This window comes from Bufo gargarizans, chromosome 7, assembly GCF_014858855.1.
Source record: "Bufo gargarizans isolate SCDJY-AF-19 chromosome 7, ASM1485885v1, whole genome shotgun sequence".
Taxonomy (NCBI): domain Eukaryota; kingdom Metazoa; phylum Chordata; class Amphibia; order Anura; family Bufonidae; genus Bufo; species Bufo gargarizans.
The window spans coordinates 20,676,148-20,692,056 of NC_058086.1; the positions used below are offsets into that span (position 1 = coordinate 20,676,148).

The 15,909-nt window shown below is 49.1% G+C and overlaps 1 protein-coding gene across 2 annotated transcripts in view; it reads left to right on the forward strand.

The window, feature by feature from the left end:
- LOC122944029 (inter-alpha-trypsin inhibitor heavy chain H3-like) overlaps window positions 1–15,909 on the forward strand; it is a 110,050-nt gene that overhangs the window by 52,060 nt on the left and 42,081 nt on the right. For both annotated transcript variants that reach the window (XM_044302229.1, XM_044302230.1), the window contains 2 exons: window positions 9,173–9,298; window positions 12,154–12,335. In XM_044302229.1, the coding sequence (XP_044158164.1) occupies window positions 9,173–9,298; window positions 12,154–12,335 (308 nt within the window). The remainder of the gene's footprint in view (window positions 1–9,172; window positions 9,299–12,153; window positions 12,336–15,909) is intronic.

Sequence of the window (15,909 nt, forward strand, 5' to 3'; positions counted from 1 at the left end):
AATCCCCAAGCCAACTGCAAGGCATCCGGGATCTAGAGCGAAAATTCGGGGTATGTGAGGCAAGACCAGTAGGAAACCTACAACCCATCTTGTGGATGACAAGGCCAGAGACATGATGCTCAATATTGCGGATACTGCACCAAAGCGGAATGGAGGACCGAGAATACGTTGTAAAATGGATCATAAAAACCAACTGAAACTTGTAAAGTTTGGTTCTAGTGCGAGTACTGGCAATGCCCTAGCGTCAGGAGATCGTGGGACCAAAACCTAACTGCCTAGACTATGCAGGAATGAGGGCCAAAATGAACCATGTAGATAGGAAGAGAATCCTTGAATAGTTACCCAGACAACAGCTATCCGCGCTTTGTTCTACTGTGCGCCCCTGAGAATTGTTTTTACGCTTGAGACGTGAAGACCGGCCTACTATCTGTATCTTCTACCGTGAGAAAATGCTGGACCTTGTCCAAAATCCGATTCAACGTGGTTGTAGGGAGTCTGAGGTTAGTGCGGCAAGAAGCTATGAAGCCATAATATACAAGATTCTGTCTATGCCCTCCCATGAGTGAGGGAATGCAATGCAATGAAGCTACTGGCGAAAATGAATTCCTGGTCGTGGTAAAAAGGCAAAGACTTTGCGTGGGGACCTGGTTGACAAGATATGATCGACTACAATCAGAGACTAAAATGCTAGAGCGAATTGCCCTACTTGTTCTTCCTCTGGCAGGACCTGAACGAAAGCATGAACAATTAAAGAAAGACAAAATATCTGCGTAAAACATGACAATAATGCTGTAGGGCGAACCGGACCAGTAAAAACAAAAAATGAGCGATCAACATGGATTATTGGAAATTAGGGAAGCAGGTATGTATGCGATACATAGGGGTCAAATCAGCCTAGAAGCCATGGGGCCGAAGCAGTCGTGGGGCCCCCGAAGCCATGGGGCCGAAGCAGTCGTGGGGCCCCCGAAGCCATGGGGCCGAAGCAGTCGTGGGGCCCCCGAAGCCATGGGGCCGAAGCAGTCGTGGGGCCCCCGAAGCCATGGGGCCGAAGCAGTCGTGGGGCCCCCGAAGCCATGGGGCCGAAGCAGTCGTCGGGCCCCCGAAGCCATGGGGCCGAAGCAGTCGTCGGGCCCCCGAAGCCATGGGGCCGAAGCAGTCGTCGGGCCCCCGAAGCCATGGGGCCGAAGCAGTCGTCGGGCCCCCGAAGCCATGGGGCCGAAGCAGTCGTCGGGCCCCCGAAGCCATGGATCAACATGGAGCGATCAACATGGATTATTAGGAAATTAGGGAAGCAGGTATGTATGCGATACATAGGGGCCAGCCTAGATGCACAGATGGACAACCAACCAGGCAATCAGCCCAGCAGGACTGAAAACAGTCGTCGGGCCCCCGAAGCCAAGGGGCCGAAGCAGACGTCGGCCCCCCCGAAGCCATGGGGCCGAAGCAGGTCGTCGGGCCCCCGAAGCTATGGGGCCGAAGCAGGTCGTCGGGCCCCCGAAGCCATGGGGCCGAAGCAGGTCGTCGGGCCCCCGAAGCCATGGGGCCGAAGCAGGTCGTCGGGCCCCCGAAGCCATGGGGCCGAAGCAGGTCGTCGGGCCCCCGAAGCCATGGGGCCGAAGCAGGTCGTCGGGCCCCCGAAGCCATGGGGCCGAAGCAGGTCGTCGGGCCCCCGAAGCCATGGGGCCGAAGCAGGTCGTCGGGCCCTCGAAGCCATGGGGCCGAAGCAGGTCGTCGGCCCCCCCGAAGCCATGGGGCCGAAGCAGGTCGTCGGGCCCCCGAAGCCATGGGGCCGAAGCAGGTCGTCGGGCCCCCGAAGCCATGGGGCCGAAGCAGGTCGTCGGGCCCCCGAAGCCATGGGGCCGAAGCAGGTCGTCGGGCCCCCGAAGCCATGGGGCCGAAGCAGGTCGTCGGGCCCCCGAAGCCATGGGGCCGAAGCAGGTCGTCGGGCCCCCGAAGCCATGGGGCCGAAGCAGGTCGTCGGGCCCCCGAAGCCATGGGGCCGAAGCAGGTCGTCGGGCCCCCGAAGCCATGGATCAACATGGAGCGATCAACATGGATTATTAGGAAATTAGGGAAGCAGGTATGTGTGCGATACATAGGGGCCAAAACAGCCTAGATGCACAGATGGACAACCAACCAGGCAATCAGCCCTGCAGGTTTGAAAACAGTCGTCGGCCCCCGAAGCCATGGGGCCGAAGCAGTCGTCGGGCCCCCGAAGCCATGGGGCCGAAGCAGACGTCGGCCCCCCCGAAGCCATGGGGCCGAAGCAGGTCGTCGGGCCCCCGAAGCCATGGGGCCGAAGCAGGTCGTCGGGCCCCCGAAGCCATGGGGCCGAAGCAGGTCGTCGGGCCCCCGAAGCCATGGGGCCGAAGCAGGTCGTCGGGCCCCCGAAGCCATGGGGCCGAAGCAGGTCGTCGGGCCCCCGAAGCCATGGGGCCGAAGCAGGTCGTCGGGCCCCCGAAGCCATGGGGCCGAAGCAGGTCGTCGGGCCCCCGAAGCCATGGATCAACATGGAGCGATCAACATGGATTATTAGGAAATTAGGGAAGCAGGTATGTGTGCGATACATAGGGGCCAAAACAGCCTAGATGCACAGATGGACAACCAACCAGGCAATCAGCCCTGCAGGTTTGAAAACAGTCGTCGGCCCCCGAAGCCATGGGGCCGAAGCAGTCGTCGGGCCCCCGAAGCCATGGGGCCGAAGCAGTCGTCGGGCCCCCGAAGCCATGGGGCCGAAGCAGTCATCGGGCCCCCGAAGCCATGGGGCCGAAGCAGTCATCGGGCCCCCGAAGCCATGGGGCCGAAGCAGTCGTCGGGCCCCCGAAGCCATGGGGCCGAAGCAGTCGTCGGGCCCCCGAAGCCATGGGGCCGAAGCAGTCGTCGGGCCCCCGAAGCCATGGGGCCGAAGCAGTCGTCGGGCCCCCGAAGCCATGGGGCCGAAGCAGTCGTCGGGCTCCCGAAGCCATGGATCAACATGGAGCGATCAACATGGATTATTAGGAAAGCAGGTATGTATGCGATACATAGGGGCCAGCCTAGATGCACAGATGGACAACCAACCAGGCAATCAGCCCAGCAGGACTGAAAACAGTCGTCGGGCCCCCGAAGCCAAGGGGCCGAAGCAGACGTCAGCCCCCCCGAAGCCATGGGGCCGAAGCAGTCGTCGGGCCCCCGAAGCCATGGGGCCGAAGCAGTCGTCGGGCCCCCGAAGCCATGGGGCCGAGTTTTTTTTTTTTTTTTTTTAAAGAATTATAACTATGAAAAGTGACATGAATAAGGTGCACGTGAATTAAACCATGAGCCTGACCGATGTGGCAGGCGATACCCAAGATAAACTACGTGGCCTGAATAACATGCAAGGTGAAATATCGTTAGGAACGAGACCTGACTGACGTGGAAGGTGACCCCAATAGTTCAACTGCATGACCTGAAAAGACGAAGGGAAACGTGACACAAAATGGAGATAATAACGGACATTAACTAAAATTAATAACATAAGCTGGCAAGCAGGTAAAGATATGAGTCATTCAAAAGCATAGCTGCACAGGTGGACAGACAACCATTGGTCAGACCCCTGAAGCCATGGGGCTGAAGCAATTAAATTAAGTAATTAAAACGTAAGCCGGACCTGATGGCATATGAAGCGACTTGAATGATGATTGGCTAGAAGGTGGCCTAAGGAACATCACTGCCGACAGGTGTTAAAAATATAGACATTAGTAATCCGAAGCACGTGCGTACATAAAACACTAACCACCGTGAACCATAAACGTAAACATGAAATGCCTGAGGCATTGCAAGTTCGCTAAGAGAAGTCTCATATCGTGACAAACAAATGAACAGCTTGTGAAAACATAGCAGGAAACGTACTCCTATCGACCCACTGACCTCCGCTGAGGAGCTGTTTGGTGAACTGGGGCAGGAGACCAATCTGAGTGAATACAAACCAGAAGTAAAAGGAGACCAGTCTGAGTGAATACGAACCAGGATTAACCAGAAAGTAGGCCTATGGAATGTGACAGACCACTGAGGAAGGAAACATAGCCTGAAAAGAACGCAGTTATGTTTGTCAGGAGAGAGGTACCAGAGCGGTGGGTGCAGACTGCCCCGGTGAGATTGAGCAAAACCATGATGTAGCAATAAACAGGAGAATGCAGCTTTGAGTGGGAGCAGAGTACAACACATGATGTAACAACAAATGGGTGAATGCAGCTTTGGATGTGAGTGGTACCTAAAAACATGGTATAGGCGCAGCTCTGAGTATGGGTAGCACATGAAAAGCATGGTATAAAGCAGACGTGTAAATACAACCTGAAACCGAGCAGAGTATTGACGTGATGCGAAAGCAGGCATGTGGACGCAGCTCTAGTAGTGAAAGGAGTATAGGACAAGATGTGAAAAGCAGACATGCGGACGCAGCTTTGGATGTGAATGAAATATTAACTTGATGTGACCGCAGACATGGAAAGCGGCTTTGGTGAGTGGGGTATACGACCTGGTGTAGCAGGAGAAGTGTGAACACAACTTTGGGTATAAGCAGAGCATGAAAATTGGTATAACCGCAGCTCTGGTTGTGAGTGGAGCAAGGTGGGAACACCAGGGTGGTGCGTCCAGAGCATGAAAACGGAGTAACAGTAGCAGCTATGGCTGTAAGCAGATTATACAACATGTAATAACAGGCATGTAATACGGATCCGGCTGTCGGCTGGGGACGGAATGAGATGTAACAGCCAACAGGTGAGTGCAGCTTGAATGTGAGACCAATCTGAGTGAATACGAACCAAGAGTAGAAAAGTGCAGTATAGTAAGGATGTGCGGATGCAGCATAAGACATGAAATAAAAGCCGAAAGTGTAAATGCCGCTCAGGATAACAGCAGAGCATGAAAGTGTGAGATTGTGGATAAGCTCTGCCTGTATATTTATGTTTAAATGTACTGGAGCTGTCATTTGGCATTCCGGGCACTAGAGGCCGCTGTTTTGCAGCACAGTCAGCATGCTTCTGGGTGAACCAGTAAGTGTTGATCTGACATGGTGGAAGGATTGTGCTGTGAGGGACTGAATCCGATTCCATCCTGGCTTGCAGATGTCCGGCAGTGAATGGACACTCAACGGAAGGAGAGCGTCTGCTGTCCCCTGTCAGGATCCAGCGCTTTGAAAGAGAGGTTGTCCCAGGAAGACCAGTTCCAGTGTATGGACAGAAAACCTTAGCATCAAGCAAGGCCGCACGGTTGCTGAGAGCTTGGTGTCCATCCTGGGTAAGCGGCATCCTAGGGCCCAGAACGGATGCAGGTCAGTACACCTGATTACCAATTGTACTTCACTGTTTGGCGCCTAAAGTAACGAGAGACTAGCCTAGGCCTTGTATTAGCTAGTTAGATAGGGTTATAGCTTTGTTAGGCCTTACTGTACTGGACTGCAGCGCAGTAATTGACTTGCAGGCTCTGCTGCGTCTGCCACCGGTTAGGTGTGTCTTCTATAGCGGCACAGTGTGACTTGTAGGCTCTGCTGTGTACGCCAGCAGGCTAGGCCTGTCCCTCGGACAGGGACGGTGACTGTGGGCCTGGGGTATTACTTATACTGTTTGTACTTGTGTTAATACTGTTTCCAAAGTAAAGTTTATATTCTTGCATATAGAGCTGGTGTCAGTGTTGCTTCCATGTCTGTGACTTTGCTGTATCCTGGGGAGCCCACCCCGGTACACGGCTTACGAAAGTGAAATACATTAAGTTTAAAGATGGTGGTAGCGGGGGGGAAAGAGGGGGGGGGGGGACACATGGCAAGGAACAGCTACAGCAAAAGGCCTAAACAATAAACACTGCATCCGATCTCCAAACATGACGTCAGGTGCAGCCCGGGTAACTCTTACTTCAGCCGGTTTGCTGTAAAGAAACTTTTCATGCGAGACGAACGAAGCAAAGTGAAACTTGTAAGATTTATAGGAACCAACTCTTATTACCAACAAACAAAAATGAAAAGCAAATGGAAGTATTTAGGCCCAAACGAGCAAACCTGAGGTAGCAGATTCTGAGGCAAAGCCTCCCGTTCGCTAGCAAAGTCGGATCCGACCGGCCTGGAGAGACGGCCCTGGCCCAACCTACTTACGTAATATGGCGCGTGCATGCTACGGTAGCAGAGAGCAAAATAACAAGCTCCATGCTGCAAAGAAAGAATCCTACCACCAGAGAAGCTAGTGTGCTAATGGCACCTGAAAACACACACCTGTGAGTGAGGGTGTGGCTCGTATATGAAGAGCCTCCGCCCCTCCCACAAATGCAGGCTGACTAATCAGCCTTACCAACATATATACAAATGCAAAAACACAAAATGCAATCGCACACTGCAACCAGCACTCTGCCCTGCCTTTATGCTGGATGTTGAATAAGGCATTGGTGTACATTTTGGCCAAAGCGTAATAAGCCACTCACCACGTCAAGGTCGCCTTAATGAGTGGTCCCTAACACTTGTTCCTACCTTTTATGGGCCATGACAGCCACACAGGAACTAGTGTTAGGGACCACTCATTAAGGCGACCTTGACGTGGTGAGTGGCTTATTACACTTTGGCCAAAATGTACACCAATGCCTTTTTCAACATCCAGCATAGAGGCAGGGCAGAGTGCTGGTTGCAGAGTGCGATTGCATTTTGCGTTTTTGCGTTTGTATCTGTATTTCGCCATAGCAATCTGCACCTGCTAGGGGTTGTGCGGGCTGAATCTCCCATATTTTTTCTTTGTAGTATATATATATATATATAATATATATTAGCAATTACACATTTATTTTGTGGCATACATTTTTTACAATTACTAAAAAACAATATAAAATATATAAATGTAATCTCTATTTCTGCTGAAATTTGAACTACCAAGTAGGGCTGCAGTAAACGAATATTTTTGTAATCGAGTATTCTATCGATTATATTTCTCGATTCATCGAGTAATCTAATAAGAAAAAGCTACTTAAAATAACGTACGTAATTAGGTATGTATAAAGTTATTGGTTTGAAGGGGTTAATAACTTTATACATGCCTAATGCCAAGGTGCTTCCATTAACCCCTCCAAACCAATAACTTTATACATGCCCATTGGGTTTGGAGGGGTTAATGGAAGCACCTTGGCATTAGGCATGTATAAAGTTATTGGTTTGAAGAGGTTAATGAAAGCACCTTGGAGGTGCCTTCATTAACCCCTCTCTAAACCAATAACTTTATACATGCCAAGGTGGTGCCTGCAGCCTCCATTAACCACTCTCTCTCCATCTGCCTGCCCCCAGCCTCTGATCTGCCTGCCCCCAGCCTCTGATCTGCCTGCCCCCAGCCTCTGATCTGCCTCCCCCCCCAGCCTCTGATCTGCCTCCCCCCCCAGCCTCTGATCTGCCTCCCCCCCAGCCTCTGATCTGCCTCCCCCCCCAGCCTCTGATCTGCCTCCCCCCCCAGCCTCTGATCTGCCTACCCCCCAGCCTCTGATCTGCCTCCCCCCCTAGCCTCTGATCTGCCTCCCCCCCTAGCCTCTGATCTGCCTCCCCCCCCAGCCTCTGATCTGCCTCCCCCCCCAGCCTCTGATCTGCCTCCCCCCCAGCCTCTGATCTGCCTCCCCCCCAGCCTCTGATCTGCCTCCCCCCAGCCTCTGATCTGCCTCCCCCCCCCTCCCCCCAGCCTCTGATCTGCCTCCCCCCAGCCTCTGATCTGCCTCCCCCCTCCCCCCAGCCTCTGATCTGCCTCCCCCCAGCCTCTGATCTGCCTGCCCCCTCTGGTAACGCAACCCCCCTCCCTCCCCAGTATTAATCATTGGTGGCAGCGGCCACAGGGTCCCCCTCCTCCCCCCCCCCCATCATTGGTGGCAGTTTGCAGTTCCGATCGGAGCCCCAGCAGTGTAATGCTGGGGCTCCGATCGGTTACCATGGCAGCCAGGAGTCACGCTACTGAAGTCCTGGCTGCCATGGTAAGTTAGTGAGCAGAGAGCAGCATTATACTCACGTGCGCTGTGGCCGCCGGTCGCTCCTTCTCATAGGTCTGTGCGGCGCATTGCTAATGCTGTAAGCATTAGCAATCCGCCGCACAGACAGAAGAAGGAGCGACCGGCGGCCACAGCGCACGTGAGTATAATGCGCTGCTCTCTGCTCACTAACTTACCATGGCAGCCAGGACTTCAGTAGCGTCCTGGCTGCCATGGTAACCGATCATAGCCCCAGCATTACACTGCTGGGGCTCCGATCGGAACTGACACTGCCACCAATGATGGGGGGGAGGAGGGGGACCCTGTGGGATATGGCCGGCACATTCATTGGTGGCGCAGTGGCCACAGTCCCTCCGCTCCACCTCCTACTCTGTCCTTATTGGTGTTCAGCGGCAGCCGCGCACAGTGGGGAGGGAGGGACTCCCTCCTCCTCCCTCCTCTGTGCCGGCCGGCTCAGTCCTGCCTCTCTGACCTCCGGAGGACACGGAGCGGTGAGTGAGACGCTTAATTTCACTCCCGCTCCGTGATCATGAGATGTAAACGATTCCTCGATGCAGGGAAACTGCATCGATGAATTTTTTGACTCGATTTAATCGAGTTATTCGAATAATCGTTTCAGCCCTACTACCAAGCTTGTATATTAGAGGCAAGGATGTTAACCACTGCACTATATATGTTAACCTGCACAAAAATATAAAATAAGTCTTCTGCTGAATAGGAATACTCACTAAATCAGAAACTACTATGAGGTTTTTCTGACACAATTTAGCATTCGGCTTTATAGTTGAGTGGATAAGGTCCTTGCCTGTAATGTACAAGCTTGGGACTTCAAATCCTGGCAGAAAAGTTTCAGAAATTAGATTTAAATACACTGGGGTGTCCCCAAGCACTGACTCCATATATGTATATAGCTATATATGGAGTCAGAGCAGGGACTCCTAAGCCGAACTAGAATCAGAAAAGAAGCTGTCACTGTACTGCCACCTAGTGGAGGCAGCAACCAGCAGATTGCAAATTTGGATTTCTAAACTGGACGTCCACAAGAGAGAACTGTTAGTTATCGCTCTACTTCCAAATCCACCATAAACATACACAATCAGCTCATATTAATAGAGAGAGGGGGAAAAGTACTCAACGTTTTATGTATGTTAATTCTATATAGAAAGTCAGTGAAATGTAAACATGCACCTTATCATTATAATATGTTTTATTATAGTTACAAACATTAATAGTCCAGTATTAATGGCTGTGGAGCAGCTGAATAAAGCGCATGAACTTAAAATTGTTCCAGAGCGAAGTGTTTCCTTAATTATTCTTCTTACTGATGGAGACCCCAATACAGGTAGGTAAAATACAAGTGATTTTAAATTGATACACTAAGATATGTATCTCCCAGGAGAACCCTTAAAGGGGTTTTCAATGTTAATTTGTTTAGTCAAATTAACTCCCAAAGGAAACATACTTACCAGCTCCCCGACTCTCAGTTCCATCCCTATGGGTCCCAGGCTGTCTTCTTTGGACTTCTGGTCCTCATAGGTAAACCTTCTGCACAGACTGGAGTCACATTCACCGCTGCAGCCAATGACTGGCTGCAGCAGTGACATGTCCTAAGTGGTATGTGACCCAGGAGGGCTGTACCGCTTGGGAGCACCAAGTGTGTGTGTGTGTGTGAATCTGTCACTTCTCCTGATATATCTGGTAGAACAGGAGGCAGAATGCCACGACCCAGTCTCACCAGTGAGGTCGCATGGAGTTTGGCACCATATGACTAAACTGGGAAGGGATTAGGGTGTGGCAATACATAGACCCTGCGTTTTAGGGCTCATGCACACAAACATTTTCTTTCCGTGTCCGTTCCGTTTTTTGTGCAGACCGTATGCAGAACCATTCATTTCAATGGGTCCGCCCAAAAAAAGGAGGTTACTCCGTGTGCATTCCGTGTTTGTATGTCCATATTTCTGTTTCTAAAAATAGAACATGTCCTATTGTCTATTACGGACAAGGATAGTACTGTTCTTTTAGGGGCCAGCTGTTCCGCAAAATACGGAATGCACACGGATGTCATCCGTATTTTATGGGGATCCATTTCTTGCAGACCGCAAAATACATACGATCGTGTGCATGAGCCCTTAAAGACATTGGCGCTAGAATGTGTATATAATGCACATACAGTCCTGATCAAAAGTTTAAGACCACTTGAAAAATGGCAAAAAATCATATTTGATTTTGGCTGGATCTTAACAAGGTTCCAAGAAGAGCTTCAAATTGCAACAAGAAGAAATGGGAGGGAGACAAAACATTTTTTGAGCATTCAATTTAATGAAAACAACGAATAAACTGAAACAGGCTGTTTTTCAGCTGATCAAAAGTTTAGGACCACACCTCCAAAAAAAAAACCCACAAAACAGAAATCCAACTTCCAAACATGAACTCAGTAATGAGTATTTCCGCCGTTATTGTTTATCACTTCAAAAATTTGTTTCGGCATGCTTGATGCAAGCGTTTCCATGAGGTGAGTGGGAACATTTCTCCAAGTGGTGAAGACGGCCGCACGAAGGCCATCTACTGTCTGGAACTGTTGTCCATTTTTGTAAACTTCCCTTGCCATCCATCCCCAAAGGTTCTCAATTGGATTTATATCAGGGGAACACGCAGGATGGGCCAAAAGAGTGATGTTATTCTCCTGGAAGAAGTCCCTTGTCCTGCGGGCATTGTGTACTGTAGTGTTGTCCTGTTAAAAAACCCAGTCGGTACCACACAGACGAGGGCCCTCAGTCATGCTGGACATAGCCAGCGGCCGTTTGATGCCCCTGCACTTCCTGAAGCTCCATTGTTCCACTGAAGGAAAAGGCACCCAGACCATTATGGTGCCCCCTCTACTGTGGCGCGTAGAAAACATCTCAGGTGGGATCTGCTTGTCATGCCTGTAGCGTTGGAAACCATCAGGAACATCAAGGTTAAATTTTTTCTCATCAGAGAATAAAACTTTCTTCCACCTTTGACTGTCCCATGTTTGGTGCTCTCTTGCAAAGTCCAAATGAGTAGTTCTGTGGCGTTCAAGAAGACGAGGTCTTTGAAAATGTTTTTTGTTTTTGAAGCACTTCAGTCTAAGATGCTGTCTGATGGTTATGGAGCTGCAGTCAGCACCAGTAAGGGCCTTAATTTGGGTAGAGGATCGTCCAGTGTCTTGACGGACAGCCAATTGGATACTCTGGCTCAGTGCTGATAAAAATGTTTTGGGTCTTCCACTTGACTTTTTTGTTCCATAACCCTCAGGATCATTTAAGAAATTCCAAATGACTGTCTTACTGCGTCCCACCTCAGCAGCGATGGCGTGCTGTGAGAGACCCTGCTTATGCAGTTCAACAACCCGACCACGTTCAAAAAGGGAGAGTTTTTTTGCCTTTGCCATCACAACGTGTGACTACCTGACAGAAAATGACAATGAATCCACATGTTTGCACAGATTTGGCCTTTTAAAGGCATGTGGTCCTAAACTTTGGATCAGCTGAAAAACAGCCTGTTTCAGTTTAATCGTTATTTTCAATTAATTGAAAGCTCAAAAAATGTTTGGTCTCACTCTCATTTCTTCTTGTTGCATGTTGAAGCTCTACTTGGAACCTTGTTAAGATCCACCAATGTAAAATATGATTTTTTTTTGCCATTTTTCAAGTGGTCTTAAACTTTTGATCAGGACTGTATTATAAGCTGCTCTGGAATTCACTGTAGTGAATCCACTCATCTATGCCGCAGCTGATTTCTACATGCAGCTGCATGGGTGAGTGTATGTGCAGTAACACGCATGTTGCTGATACAGGCCCAAGATCTATTCATGTTTCCATACAATTTTATTGACAATTTAGATCAAATAAAATGTTAAAACTGTATTAGACCCGTTTAACATCTGCGGTTTGAGATCAGTTAGGAAACAGCCTGTTGAATCTCTCTGCATTCCACCATTGCCGGAAGCAACCGCACCGCCATCCAGCCCCATTCACTTTAATAGGCCGGACAAATTCCGCTGCATGCATATGTGACACAGGCCTCACTCCTTTAAGGTCATACTACTTTACATGGCTTACACCTGCTGGGAATATGGCTGTAGTTACTTACAAAGGCTGTAGAGTGGGGGTGGGGGGAATGTTCCTTAAAAGTCTCAGAGAGGGTTAAAAAGTAAACAAAGTAATATCTCCTAAGGTGAATCAAACCCTGCAAAAATCGAGGAAAATGCTAAGAAAGCCATTCAGGGCAAATACACCTTGTACAGTCTTGGTTTTGGCCAAGGAGTCAATTATCCTTTTCTGGAGAAGTTAGCACTGGAAAATTCAGGAATTGCCCGTCGCATATATGAAGACTCGGATGCAGACTTGCAGTTGCAGGTAAATTGTTATATTGAAGTATTATGGTTTTTATCATCATTAACTGCTAAAAACACTCTGCATATTTTGTAATGATTATTTGACCACCAGGGATATTACTGAGCCAATGGACCACTAGATAACTAGGGATGTCTAACAAACTAATTGGTTATTGGCGAAAGGCATAAAGTGCTGGGCTACCAGGTATAAACCATAATTATCAGGGGCACCAGGGTCAAGGGTCCGATGGAGCATGCCACATTTTTTTCTGATGCATTTAGTATGAATTCCTCAGAATATAACTCTGTATGTCTTTATATGAAATCAGAGGCATTTGGATGTACGGTAGGGTCCCATAGACTTCTATGAGTGCCATTTATGGCTGTATAACATGCAATCTGTGCAAGAACAGTAATAGGGAGCTGTTCCAGTTGAAATCCCTGGTTCTTTCAGACATCCAAATGTTCGTGAACACATACTGTATACCGTACATAGTTACCAACATTTCTATGTGTGTGTTGGATTTAACTATGGATTAGGCCTCCGTGTTGCATCTATTATTTTTATTTCAATGGGTCTTTGGGTTGCATTTTGCAGCCAAGAATAGTTCATGTTTTATATTTTGTTGAATGTACATTTGGACGCAGAAAGCACACATATCATCTGTCTGCTTTCCGCATTCCTATGTTCATTCTGCAAAAAGATAGAACATGTTCTATACTTGGCTGCAAAGTGTGGCCCACGAACCCATTGAAGTCAATGGTTCCAAGAAAAAACAAAAACAGATGCAACATGGACATCATCTGTATTTATGCACTGCAACCTGTGGTGACGTCAGATCACATGCTCCAATCACATGGTCCATCACCATGGTGATGGAGCATGTGATCTGACATCACCACAGGTCCTTTAGCCCAAGCCCACAGCTAGCAAAGAACAGACCGGGAACGAACTACGCGAACAAGAGGATAAGGTGAGTTAACTTTTTTATTTTTTTAACCCTTCCAGCACTATTATACTATGCATTCTGTAGTCAGAATGCTATTATTTTCCCTTATAACCATGTTATAAGGGAAAATAATACAGTGAATAGACTGTCACCTAGAACCCATGCGTGAAAATCGCACCACATCCGCACTTGCTTGCGGATGCTTGTGATTTTCACGCAACCCCATTCACTTCTATGGGGCCTGCGTTGCGTGGATTATCGCACCGCAACGCACAAAGAGGAGCATGCTGCGATTTTCGCGCAACGCATAAGTGATGCATGAAAATCACCGCTCATGTGAACAGCCCCATAGAAATGAATGGGTCAGGATTCAGTGCGGGTGCAATGCGTTCAACTCACGCATCGCACCCGTGCGGAATACTCGCTCGTGTGAAAGGGGCCTAAGGGTACAGCTACACATGGTGTAAATGCTGTGACTTTCTAAAGCAATATTTTGTGCATACAATTTGTAGTATTTACATGCTGGAAAAAAGACTCCGCAGCATGTCAATTTATGCTGCAGGTGTCACCAGAGACTTTCAACCTTTTGAAGTGACCTGGAGGATCACTGTAAGGCCTCATGCACATGACCGTTGTTTGGGTCCGCATCCGAGCAGCCGTTTTGGCGGCTCTGATGCGGACACATTCACTTCAATGGGGCCGCAAAAGATGCGAACAGCACTCCGTGTTCTGTCCGCATCCGTGGCTCAGTTCCGCGGCCCCATTAAAAAAAATAACATGTCCTATTCATGTCCGCGCTTTGCGGACATGAATAGGCATTTATATTGCCAGCGCCCGTTCCGTTCCGCAAATTGCGGAAGGCAACACGGGCGGCTTCCGTTTTTTTGCGGATCCGCGGTTTGCGGACCGCAAAAAACGGCATGCACGAGGCCTAAAGGGTTAATTTAATGCTAAAGAGTTTAACCTGATGCTACAGATTAAAATGTTTTTACACCAATAAACAAAATGGCTACTTAGGAGTCACGCCTGTGCATATCAGAATTAATCTTCCACACCAATAAGGCCTCATGCACACGACCGTTGTGTGCATCCGTGGCCGTTGTGCCGTTTTCAGTTTTTTTTCACGGACCCATTGACTTTTAAAATCGGAAAATGCACCGTTTGGCAGCCGCATCCGTGATCCGTGTTTCCTGGCCGTGAAAAAAATATGGTAGTGTGAAAGAGGCCTTACAATGCAAGTCAATGGGGACGGATCCGTTAGACGTTGACACAATATGGTGCAATTGCAAACGGATCCGTCCCCCATTGACTTTCAATGTAAAGTCAGGAGTCCCTATTATACCATCGGATAGGAGTTTTCTCCAATCCGATGGTATATTTTAACTTGAAGCGTCCCTATCACCATGGGAACGCCTCTATGTTAGAATATACCATCGGATTTGATTTACATCGTGAAAACTCATATCCGACAGTATATTCTAACACAGAGGCGTTCCCATGGTGATGGGGATGCTTCAAGTTAGAATATACTACGAACTGTGTACATGACTGCCCCCTGCTGCCTGGCAGCACCCGATCTCTTACAAGGGGCTGTGATTTGCACAATTAACCCCTCAGGTGCCGCACCTGAAGGGGTTAATTGTGTGTATCATAGCCCCCTGTTAGAGATCAGGGGCTGCCAGGCAGCAGGGGGCAGACCCCCCTCCCTCCCCAGTTTGAATATCATTGGTGGCCAGTGTGCGCCCCCCCCCCGCCCTCTATTGTATTAATATCATTGGTGGCACAGTGTGCGGCCCCCCCCTCCCTCCCTCTATTGTATTATCATTGGTGGCACAGTGTGCGGCCTCCCCCCGGCCCCCCCTCCCTCCCTCTATTGTATTATCATTGGTGGCACAGTGTGCGGCCCCCCCACCCCCCTCCCTCTATTGTATTAATATCATTGGTGGCACAGTGTGCGGCCTCCCCTCAGCCCCTCTCCCTCCCTCTATTGTATTAATATCATTGGTGGCACAGTGTGCTCCCCTCCCTCCCTCTATTGTATTAATATCATTGGTGGCAGCGGAGAGTTCCGATCGGAGTCCCAGTTTAATCGCTGGGGCTCCGATCGGTAACCATGGCAACCAGGACGCTACTGCAGTCCTGGTTGCCATGGTTACTTAGCAATATTAGAAGCATCATACAAACCGGATTCCAAAAAAGTTGGGACACTATACAAATCGTGAATAAAAACTGAATGCAATGATGTGGAGATGCCAACTTCTAATATTTTATTCAGAATAGAACATAAATCACTGAACAAAAGTTTAAACTGAGAAAATGTACCATTTTAAGGGAAAAATATGTTGAATCAGAATTTCATGGTGTCAACAAATCCCCAAAAAGTTGGGACAAGGCCATTTTCACCACTGTGTGGCATCTCCCCTTCTTCTTACAACACTCAACAGGCGTCTGGGGACTGAGGAGACCAGTTTCTCAAGTTTAGAAATGCTCTCCCATTCTTGTCTAATACAGGCCTCTAACTGTTCAATCGTCTTGGGCCTTCTTTGTTGCACCTTCCTCTTTATGATGAGCCATATGTTCTCTATAGGTGAAAGATCTGGACTGCAGACTGGCCATTTCAGTACCCGGATCCTTCTCCTACGCAGC